The following is a 12,063-nucleotide window of genomic DNA, read 5'->3' as shown; positions in this document are numbered from 1 at the left end:
CCTCCATTTTCAAGACAGTGATCAAAATAATCTTTTTTTAAAAATCATCTTTATACTGGCATCCCATAATAATTTCTTATTGTACCTGGATTAAAACCAAATCCTTGCTCATGAATAAAGTCTTCAAGATCCTGTGTGACTTTCTATTCCTGCCTTCAACTTCATCTCAGTTCCTCTCCCTCTCATTCCCCATGTTCTAGCCATCCTGGCTGTCCACTGCACAATCACACCAAGCTGTTTTGTTCCTGAAAGGCCTCCATACATACCTTCTGCCTAGAATGTTCCCTGTTCCTCTCCCCACAAAACTAGCTCTTCTCTTCTTCCAGGTTACCTTCCAAGAGAGGCCTCCCTGCCCATCCTGGGTAATACAGGGCCCTTCTTTGCCTCTCTGGCAGTAGCCACATCTTTTTTCCCCCACAATCATTTATGTACAATTTTTTTAGTTATATTTCTATTATATTTAATTGATCTTGCAATCTCAGCAATTTATTAATAACCAACTTTGCCGCCAACTTTCAACAAGACATTTTTACTGATGGGTGCTTTTAGTACCAGGTTCAAGCTCTGTGGGTCTCTGAGTGAATCATGGCATTTGACCTATGTGAAGTGCTCCTGGGATGAGTTCTCCACATTCCTACAAGGAGTACTCTGTCATGTTCTACTCTTTGTAGAACAAGCCTCCATTTAAATGACATACAACTTTGAGAGATTTTTTTCACATTTTTCAGAAAGAAAACAGTATAAATCAATTTACATGTGATTAGCTGAACTACCAAAAGATAACTATAATTTAATTTTATTGCATAGAAACCATGATCATAGTTGCTTTTTAAAAATTTATTAACTATTTTCTTTGCTGCTTTTACTTCTCTGTGAGTTCCATTAGGAGAGAACCAGGTTTGTTTTCCTCACCACTTTATGTACACCCCAGTATGTATATCTAGTATGTATGAATGAATGAAGAAGTCATAGGGGTGCTATTTTATCTTAAGCTGTGCTCTGATGAACATCTTCCCAAATTGTGACCATACTTGTAGTCCTGATTTTTTTTTTCATTAAAAGCTGTATGTAGATCTCCCAGTCTATTAAAAAAAAATGTCTTCATTTCTTTTATTTGTTAATTAAGGTTTTAAACTTTCAAAAGCCTAAAAAAAAAACATCAGAACCTTTTCATATAAATTTGTATACCGCCAATATACTGCAGTGGTTCTTGGCTTACCATGGCCACATTTGCTCTGCTCTGAAGTTCTTTAGTGCCAGAGAACAACTATTTATTTTATTTTGTTTGGTTTTTGTTTTAACTCATGGCTTAATATATGATCCTGTTACAGGAGGACCTGTACCTGATTAGTCAGAGATAAGACCATCCTTACTTTGTGATATGTGGAATATTTAACAACTGGCTGAGCACCAAACAATGAGAACAGCACTTTGGCCAACCAGGAGGGACTTTCAGCTTACCCACCTGAAAGGCACAGCAAGCCCTGCTGAGTATAGACCTCTGGGGGATGTAATTCCATGGGTCCTATTGGTAGCCTGTATTTTCAGCCAACTCCTGCACTTTTTTTTTTTAATGCCTTGTTTTGGAAGTGGCTCGAAGCTTTGGAAACTTTTAATTATCCCATAATCATGTCTTATTTATACCTGGCTGAATACTCTACAGATGGATGGAACAACTTCAGTCAAAAGGGCACAGTAATTGAGTTCTGCCTTCCAGAACTTGCTGAGCTAAATGCAGGTTGTAGCCACTGACTCAGGCTATCTTGGGCTCTACACACAGTGCCTTGTTCTGGGTGATGGCATGGCTCTGTAATCTCACTGTTTCTCCACATTCCTTTCTGATTGGGGCATGGTGGATTAGTGGAAGGTTTAAAAAATCAAAGCCTATCTCTACTTTCTCCAGATCCATTTGCAACCGTTCCTCACTAGAAAGAAAAGGGCAGTGGGGATGGCTCCTGCGGAGACCGCAGTTTCTTAACTTCACCCATGCCTTTAACACAGGAGACTACCACCTCCAGATACCTGAATTTGTTGACACTTTTCTTCTCTTTGGAACACAGGTCCACACGTTCCGAGGCCCACACTGGTGTGAATACTGTGCAAATTTCATGTGGGGGCTCATCGCCCAAGGAGTCCGGTGCTCAGGTAGACATGGAATTTTGTTTCTCCATTTTCCATCAGGAAATGTGCAGCTATGTTGAGTTAGCAGTTCTCCAGAGCTGGAGACTCTACCTAGATGAACTAAAAAAGTCTGGCTTCCAGAAGGGTTCAAGGCCTCTCTGTACTCAATAGGGAGACTGTTCTTAAGAGTTTGCAAAAATTAAAAGGAATATCTCATGTTTATGCAAGAAAGAAAAAAAACTCTAACAAGTATACTTCCTTAAGACTTAGGTAGACCTCCTCAATAGACAGTAGTCCTAAAAAGAAAAAAAAATTCAATGAAATTTTATAAATAGAAAAGCAATACTTGTTTCCCATCCCATCTTACTATAAAAGGCAAGACATAAAAAGTATTTGCTACAGGCACCAGGTTAAACATTTTCTATTTATCATGTCATTTAGCCTCACCACAGACCTTAGGGAAGATGCAATTATCTACTATTAAATGAAAAAGGAAATGGAGTCTTAGAGCTCATTCTTAATTGCCTCTGGCCACATGGTGAGTGGTGGAACATTGATTCAAAGGCAGCCAGATTCCAAAACCCAGGTTCAGATTTTTCTGTCATCAGATCAACAGTGAAACCACTTACCTTAATTTGATATCACATATTTTCAAAGTAGTTTGAAACCCTGGGTGTTTTTTCCACTTGGAATTGAAGGCTGAAAGGGTACCACACACCTTATTAAGATTAATTGAACAAAATGGCATAAGGTGGCCAAATTAATGTGTGAACTAGGCTTCCTAATTCATCCTACCATGATTTTTCTGACTATGGGGTTTCCACTAACTTCATGACTGATTTCCTTCTCGCTAGGGTATGATTTTTTTAAATAATTCATATGAAATATTTAAAATCAAAGCAACTAATGACACAAGACTAAGGTGATCTTCTTTCCCATATTTCCTATTTTGGTTCTGAGGATCAGGCAACCCCGGTTTCCCCCTTTGCCCGTAAAAGGACTTCTCAGCAAGTGGAATGGTGGTTGCCAGGGACTTCGAAGGGGGCACAGGATATTGTTTGGGAGGCATAGAGTTTTGGTTTTGCAAGATGAAAAAGCCCTGGAGACTGATGGCAGTCACCCCTGTAGACAGCGGGAAGGTTCAAGTGGTTCACATGTATGTTGGAGAATTCTGCGGACCCATAGCAGATCCCTTAGGCATGTGGCAAACCAGAGGTGGCTTCTCCAGAAACGTTCAGATACCTGGATGAACACCAAAAATTGCCTTGCCAGGAGTCACGACATAGCTCCTGGTAGAACCACTGAGCCTGGTGGTAGAATATCTGAATTACTCATTAATTCGGCTTATCCAGCTGATAGCTATGAAAAAAAAAATGCCCCTCATTGCTGGTATTATCCAATTGAAGCAGGAAATTGGTCCAAAGTCAATATTATGAAAATGAAACTCTGAACTTCACATGAGCTGTGATCAGCAGCTTTTTTTTTTTTTAGTTTTAGTTTTAGATGGACACAATATCTTTATTTTATATTTACGTGGTGCTGAGGATCAAACCCAGTGCCTCGTGTATGCTACATGAGCTCTACCACTGAGCCACATCCCCAGCCCGATCAGCAGCTTTTGGGGGGATAAAATTATTTATTTTTATTTTTTTTCTTAATAAAAACACAGTCTCAAACTATATTGTTAGCTCTCTCCATTGGCTATTTTTTGACCTTTTATGTCCACTGAGGATTAGGAAGGCTGAAAACAGCATTAAAGGTTAAGAATAGCCATCACGCCCTCAGTTCTCCTTATTTTAAATATTTTTATTTGTGTACAACCATGAAAATGAAAAATTGTGCCCCATTTGTGTACTATGAACTGAAATGCATTCTACTGTCCTATGCAACCAATTAGGATAAATAAATAAAACAAAATAAATAAATATTTTTAATTACCTGGGCCTTATTTGCAACATATGAAAATTCTAGTTTATAAAAGCTAAATATTTTAATATTTCTTATAAAATATCTTCATTTTAATAAAATAATAGTATTAAACTCTACATAGATAGACATGAAATTGCTTCAAATCTTAAGATGAAGTTTATAAGAAAATTAGAATTACTATATGATCCTCTAATTCCACACCTTGACTGATACCCAAAACAACTGACAGCCAGATCTTCAACAGATGTTTGCGCATCCATGTTTGCAGTAGGGGATGATAGAAGCCACCCAGGTGTCCATTGATGGGTGGATGGATAAACAAAAGGTGACATGGACATACAAGGAATGGAATTTCATTCATTCTTAAAAAGGAAGGCAATCCCAGCACTCATAGATCCTGAGGGCAAAGGCTAAAGAGACCCAGATGTTGTTGTCTTCCAGGTAGGTAGGACTCTTATCTTTCCCTGCTGTGAGTGAAACAGGGTGTATCTTCAAAAAAAGGAAGAAACTCCTGATGCATTCTACATACAGCATGATGTGTTTAGAGGACAACATGCTAGATGAAATAAGGCAATTGTGAAATTATAAATACAGTATGATTCTATTCACATCAGGCTCCTGGAGTAGTCAAGTTTATAGAGTCAGCAAGTGGAATGGTGGCTGCCAGGGACTTCGAAGGGGGCACAGGATATTGTTTGGGAGGCATAGAGTTTGGGTTTTGCAAGATGAAAAAGGCCTGGAGACTGATGGCAGTAATGGTAGTACAGTAAAATATACTTAGAAATGGTTAAAATGGTAAATTTCATGTAATGCATTTTTTACCATAATCTAACAAGAAATTTTAAATGAATTGTAAGACATAGTGAAAATTACTAATGAGTAGCTGGATAGGCCATATATTTTCTATTACTATAAACACTATTTATTTTATTTGACTTAATATTTACATAATACATACAATGGTCATACTTAAAGTGTTCAGACAATATGCTGAGCACATTCTAGTAATTTAATTGATGCTTCTGATCACCTTAAGAGGCAGATGCGGTTATGATTCCTATTTTCTGAAAGTGAATCCCAACAAGAAAACCAGACTATTCTATTTAGTCCAGGTAGCCAAAATTTACATTCACTAAATAGATCTATTAAAATATTATTGAATTTTGTTTAAGCTTTGCTGAATTTCTCATGTTAATAAAACTAAGATGGATTCAAACTGGTGACCATAGACAGAGGTCTCAGCAAGAAAACATTACTGAAAAATGACTTCGAAGTTATTACTAATGATTTCAGAGAAGTTAGATCCTCTGAAATCCTGGATATGGTTAAGTGTTTTTTTATAAAACATGTGACTATAATATTTATTACTCTGGGGCATGGTGGATTCGTGGAGGACTTCAAAAATCAAAGCCTATCTCTACTTTCTCCAGAAAGTATGTGTGTGTGTGTGTGTGTGTGTGTGTGTTTTGTATATAAAAATGTTATTCTTTATAACCAGGAAAAACAAGACTTTGATTCAACCACAAGTCAACTGTGAACAACTTTAGCATTAAATTTTTATTTTCCAGAAAGTAGTCTATGTGCCTCTTTACTGTCAGAGAACTTCTGTCAGTGGATACCAATTGCTAACAAGGCTTTTAATGTGTTCATTGAACTTAAAAGCACCTTTGCAGCTTGGGATCTTGATAGGAGCTTTATAAATAATTACTCTAATCATCACATTTCATGGCATTGTTATAAACACTCAGGTAGTGCCCCTGGTGTGCAGTTAGACACTGTTTCCACACACAGGTGTCAGAATAAGGCAGGTAGAAGGGGCAGTGGCCTCCCCAACCTGCCCAGCAGGAAGGAAGGGATTGGGAGGGAACTCTGGGCAAAGATCCAGGAAAGGCAAAGAGAGTTTCAATGGTAATGGGTGCCCCAAACCAAAGACAGTAACTCTGTCTTCCACAAAAGGAGCATCCAGGACTTAAGGAAACAACCCAGCATAAGTCCTAGTGCCCTTTATGAGCCATTACCAGCTTTGAAAACCCAAAACTCAAAAGCCCAATGTGAACCCAAAGAATCCAAGGCCAGAGAGGAAAACTGTACATAAGCAGCCTAATTACCTAAACTATCTCAGCAAGGTGTTCTCTTCTTATGGTCCAGCAACAGAGAAATCTTAATGAGAAAAATGCAGAGTTTTCATCAGAGTTTTGTGAATTAAGATGAATCTCATACTTCCTCTTCTAGTAGAGACTCTCACTTCTAAATGAGATGGATGTTGCAGAGGAATGGATGTTACTATTTGGGGCAGTGTATAATTTGTGTTGGGCATTGACAAAAGGACCAACCAAGACTAATGTGGCTTCTTTGTTTTCAGACTGTGGATTGAATGTGCACAAGCAGTGTTCCAAGCATGTGCCCAATGACTGCCAACCCGATCTCAAGAGGATCAAGAAAGTGTACTGTTGTGACCTCACCACACTCGTAAAGGCTCACAACACACAGAGGCCCATGGTGGTTGACATATGCATTCGGGAAATTGAAGCAAGAGGTTTGGAAAATACTTTTTTATGATAATACAGTGATTATATTTTTGTCAGGGAAACAGACTCACTCTACTGTCATTTTTGGGAAAATGAACTAACTGCACACATACAGAAACACATACACATAGAGGATAAAATAATTCTTACCAACTCTCTCAATTTCCATTTCCTCAAGCCATGCATGTATGCCTTCAACAAATGTTTACTAAGCATCTACTATGTGCTAGAGATTAAGGATCTGAAAGTCTCCATTCTTGACTTCAAGAAATTCATATTACAATGTGGAGAATCAGAAGGGCAAATACCTATTGTGGGTGTCCATATGTCCATATTTAAAGCACCATGGGGTCACAAAGGATGATGTTTTCATCATATTTGAAGATAATTAAGAAAGGTTATGGCAGGGAGAGTTTTGAAATAGATCTTAAAGCTGGGCATGATGGCATATGCCTGTAATCCCAGCAGTTTAGGAGGCTGAGGATCACAAGTTCCTGGATCACAAGTTCAAAGCCAGCCTTAGCAACATAGTGAAACCCTGTCTCAAAATAAAAAAATGAAAAGGACTCGGGATGTAGCTCAGTGGTAAAGCACCCTCGGTTCAATCCCTAGTACCAAATAAAAAGAAAAGATGAAAGGAAGGAAAGAAAGGAGAGAGGGAGGGAAAGATAGGGAAAGGAGGGAGAGATAGATATTAAAATGTTCTTCTATTAAGTAATACAGAAAGTATTGATCAACACATACATCCACTATCATATAAAAATTCACTTCTAATATTGGTTCTGTTTATTTCAAAGAAAAGATTTCAAAGATTATAAATATCTATGTAATGAAAAATCAAGTTGACAAGAAAAATAATAACATTCCCCCCCCCCAAAAAAAGTTCTTTATATTATGCTAGAGTTATCTTTTCTTTATTTTTGCTTCCTTTGGCCACTATTCAGTATCAAATATTCAGGACATAATGGACCAGGTCTGATGGGGAGAATTTGTGTTGCTGAATATAATCTGCATAATTGACCGGTGATTGTATTATATTGGTATCCATTATTGTGTCCAAATTGCCTTAATATATTCTACAGGTTTCTATTCATTGGACAATGAGCCTATTCTTTCCAAAACAAAGCAGGACATTGTAGCTTGTTATCTCAAGCCTTTTAAAGATAGGAAATGATCCTGCTTCTCCTAAGGATGAAAGCTATAGTCGTTCTGAAAACTGGCTCATTTAATCTCAGATTGTGAGAAATGCCTCCTTCCTTTTCACCACTGTGACTGTTAGAATTCAATGAATGCTTTGGGATCTGGTGAAGGTGTCCCTTGCAAGAGCTGACTAGCCCAAGAGAGGAGAGGCACCCCAACTCTGGCAGAGACAAGTGGCCCCGGGTCCTGCTATGTGAAAGGCACTTCAAGTTTGGGATCAGAGCCTGCAGTCACGGCAAAGCACAGGAACTTGGCTTCATTGGAGAAGCTGGAATCCTGCTACAGTAATCCTTCTCCAAGTAACTTTAGGGATCCAAAGTTCCTGTCGTGACTGACATTCAGGGGAGAAACACCGTGGGGAGAATAGCACTAAGCCTACCCAGTGCAATAGAAAGAGTGGCCCAGATTGGAAATTTATTCCAAGAGACTACACAGGGATTGGAGCTGCAGATGATAGAAGCCTTCAAGTACAGGCTGAATCCAGCAGTCATCTAGAAGAAATTCACATGACACCTTCCCACCTGCATGACCACCACTGCCCACATGACCCTGAGCAAGCCACTTGTGAGTGGAATCAATTACACTTTATAAGGTGGTTATGAGGATTACATGAGTTGATACATATAACAGATCTAGTATAGTGTCCAACATACAGGACCCATGTTACTTCTTGTCACCTTCTCCCAGAATGACCAACCTCTAATTCCACCTTCCAATCTGCCTGTCTGACCCTATTAGCCCAGGTGTTTCGGTGCTGTCAAGAGATCCTGAATAATAGCGTCTTCAACAAGACAGACATCTGTTTACCTCTCCAGGAACAATTCAGGCATTTGGCCGTGGTCTAGGGCTAGTCAGGCAGCTCCCTGGGGGCTGCGACCCAGGCCCTGCACCTGTTGCTCTGTCCTGCTTGGGGCATTGCCCTTGTCTTCTCCCCCTAGTTGGCTGCCAGTGTCTCATCTGCATTCTAACCAACAGGAAGGGGGTAAGGACAATCTTTTTCCCTTTAAGGTCACAATGCAGAGGCTGCACGCATCGCTTCTGCTCTCTCTCTGCATTGGCCGGAATGTAATGGACATTGCAGTGGATATTAAAAAAAAAAAAGATTCCATCACAACAGAGAGATAGGAGAACAAATATGAAAAGGACAGCTGGCAGCCTCTGCTATTCTGACAAACTCCAACCCATCCTTCACGACTTCTTTCAAAGATGAGCTCCTCAGCGAGGCCTGCCCAGATTCCTCTCCTGTCAACCTGCAGGATTAGTTGCCCAGCTCCGAGGCAGCACCTGTTCCAACATTATTGAGATAAGTTTTCCTGTGCCATCTAGAACAGGATCGCACCCCAGTTTCATTCATCTTGTGGGTTAACTCCAGTTGATGAGCAGTGGCAACTGTTACTGAAACAAAAGAGCTGAGATTAACTGAGAACATATGTTAAGGCCGCAGGAGAGGAGAAGGGCAGGTACTTATGCTACATAGTGTTTTTTGTTTCTGATGCAAAGCTAATACAGATTCTTTCATATGGTGTATAGTATATAAAAAACGTTTACCAAATTAACAAAAAACAGGAGTATGTTAGTAATCAAGAGTTTGACAGACAGGCACAGTGGCACATGCCTGTAATCCCAGCAGTTTAGGAGGCTGAGGCAGGAGGATTACAAATTCAAAGCCAGCCTCTGTAACTTAGTGAGGCCCTAAGCAACTCAGCAAGATCCTGTCTCTAAATAAAATATAAAAAATGGCTGGGTATGTGGCTCAGTGATTAAGTACTCCTGGCTTCAATCCCTATTACCAAAAGAAAAAAAAGTGTTTGACAAAAGTGTATTGTAAGAAGTATACTGCAATGGAAGCTATTTGGTTTTTTATTTTTTCCTATAGTTATAGTTTTGACAGCAGTTAACTTTTGGCATATGAATTCTGAAACCTGGACCTCTATTTATTTATTTATTTGTTTATTTATTTTAAGATACTGGGGATTGAACTCAGGTTCACTAGACCACTGAGCCACATCCTGAACCCTATTTTGTATTTTATTAGAGACAGGGTCTCACTGAGTTGCTTAGGGCCTCATTAAGGTGCTGAGGCTGGCTTTGAACTCGCGATTCTCCTACCTCAGCTTTCCAAACCACTGGGATTATAGGCATGCGCCATTGTGCCTGGCTCTGGTTCTCTATTCTTTCTGATACTTTTGATCTGATACATCACCCACTGTGTATATATGAGCAGCCTGCATTTAGAATCTATCTTAACAAATCAATAAACTTGAGGAGTGGAAACCAAGTCTCTTTGACCTAAATACACAGTGAAAAGTTTCCAAAACCAGTAAACGGAATTTTATTTTCCTACATCTGTCTGTATGATCAGTTACCTGAAGGCATAACAATGAAATCAATCATGCTTAGTTATTTAACATATCATCTTACGATTACACATAAAAAAGCCATAAAATTTTAATATCTCCAGTAGAATCAGGATAATATGCATCACATACCATAAGTGTGTATGTGTATCCAGCACAGTGCCACATACAGCATAACCCATGGAAGAGGTCAGGGTTTCGGCCAGGTTGCTTCCCTTGTGAAATGGGTGTCTAGCAATCTGATGAACAAAGGAAGTAGGAGACTATGGTTAATGAGAACCTTAAATTTGGGGGTTGCTTTGTAAATCCAGGCAGGAAGAAGGCCAGATCTCCATTGAGATCCCCAACCTAACAAGCAAAGGGACACAGACTTACATGGAAATGGGACCGGCAAGTCCAAGTTCTGACTCAACAGTGTGTGCCATAGAAGATCACTAATAATATTTGTTCATTTACTCATAGCACATAGTGTACATTTAAAATTAATCTTTTTTTAAGATATTTTGAGACACTGAGATTAAAGTGTGTGTCTCTTTCTCCCTCCCTTTCCCTCCCTCTCCCTCCCTCACCCTCCTTCCCCCCCTTCCCTCCCTCTGTCCCCCCCTCCCCTCCCTCTGTCCCCCCCTCCCTGCACCCCACAGGATTAAAGTCAGAAGGCCTTTACAGAGTGTCTGGGTTTACTGAACACATTGAAGATGTCAAGATGGCCTTTGACAGAGGTGAGTTTGTGCTTGCTTGAATGCCATCTGACTTATGCTCAGTACTCTTCTGATGGAACCAGACTCTTTCATAGCAGGAATTGAGCTTCAGAACTACTGAGTATTATTCTTCAGGAAGCTGAGCAATAATGCTTTAAAAATCTCCCAGTTCTCTCTCTCTCTGGGGGAAGTGTTTCCTTGGAAGCTGTAGACAGGTGACCACATGAGGAGGAAGTGAGTTTAACCATTTGAAAGCCAGCCAGTCCACATGGCCCTGGAGCACTCCTCTGCATGCCCATCTCAGGATCTTGTTTCTCTTCTCTCAAAACTCCACAAAAGGGAACTTAGGGATAAGAGTCACCAGCGCTGAAGGAGGGGAAGCCAGGGGAAGTTTAGGAGGTACCTCCTCTGTTATTTATGATTACAACATACAGTTTCCAGTGCCTATCATCTCTTAGGTCAGACATAGGCCAACCTGGAGAACTTGTTAAAAATACAGACCACCAGGGCCCACCTTGAGGACTCATGCTGAAATCTGGATGAGCCCAAGTATCTAGATTTCCAATAAACAATCCACATAATCCTGGTACAGCCATCCGGGCCTGGGGTGCCTACTGGATAGAGTGTGGTCCACAAGGTCTTCCATGATGTGGCCTCCCTATCTGCTCAGGCCAGTCTGCAGTTCCTCCTCCATATTGGACCTTACATGCCAGCCTTTCTGAAGTACACTTTACATGCCATCACAGAGAAGCACCTAAGCTCACATGTTCTATCCATCTGGAATGTGTGCATGTTTGGCAAACACCTGTGAATCATGAGTCAAGTCTTCTGTTGTTCACAAAGCCTCTCTGGCCACCCCTCGCTGACCTGAGAGCTCTGTTTCCGTCCCCTGCATCACTGTGTGCTCACAGATCTCCAGGGAGCATCCCTTCTTCTTGTAACTGACAAGTTGTGAGTTCTCTCTAGCTGGAACTATTCGAAGGGAGCATCTCTTCTTTGATTCACCAGAGCCTAACTGTGTTTGCTCCATGCTAGATTCTCAATAAATGTTTGCTAAATATGTAAATGATGGGATCAATATGGTATATATGGCAGGAAGAAGGTTTTACTATTGTCTCTACATCCAAGAGCTGTTTTGTTTCCAGAACCAAATTTGCTGAAGCATTTGTTCATTTCATTTTCCACACAAAAGATGTTAATAGTCCCATGTGATCGAAACATTTTTTTCAT

The 12,063-nt window shown here is 40.0% G+C and overlaps 1 protein-coding gene and 1 long non-coding RNA gene across 3 annotated transcripts in view; one reads left to right on the top strand and one right to left on the bottom strand.

The window, feature by feature from the left end:
• Positions 1-12,063, top strand: part of CHN2 (chimerin 2) — a 328,816-nt gene that overhangs the window by 278,266 nt on the left and 38,487 nt on the right. For both annotated transcript variants that reach the window (XM_081284429.1, XM_081284430.1), the window contains exons 8-10: positions 2,061-2,145; positions 6,413-6,586; positions 10,777-10,854. In XM_081284429.1, coding sequence (XP_081140555.1) covers positions 2,061-2,145; positions 6,413-6,586; positions 10,777-10,854 — 337 coding nt within the window. The remainder of the gene's footprint in view (positions 1-2,060; positions 2,146-6,412; positions 6,587-10,776; positions 10,855-12,063) is intronic.
• LOC308643926 overlaps positions 10,297-12,063 on the bottom strand; it is a 115,657-nt gene continuing 113,890 nt past the window's right edge. Inside the window, exon 3 of the long non-coding RNA XR_014020851.1 lies at positions 10,297-10,374. This is a non-coding gene — a long non-coding RNA (uncharacterized lncRNA). The remainder of the gene's footprint in view (positions 10,375-12,063) is intronic.

Source organism: Spermophilus citellus (assembly GCF_964194105.1).
Source record: "Spermophilus citellus genome assembly, chromosome: 3".
Classification (NCBI taxonomy): Eukaryota; Metazoa; Chordata; class Mammalia; order Rodentia; family Sciuridae; genus Spermophilus; species Spermophilus citellus.
The sequence above is the reverse complement of the archived record's forward strand: the minus strand, read 5'-3'. Positions and strand labels throughout refer to the sequence as shown.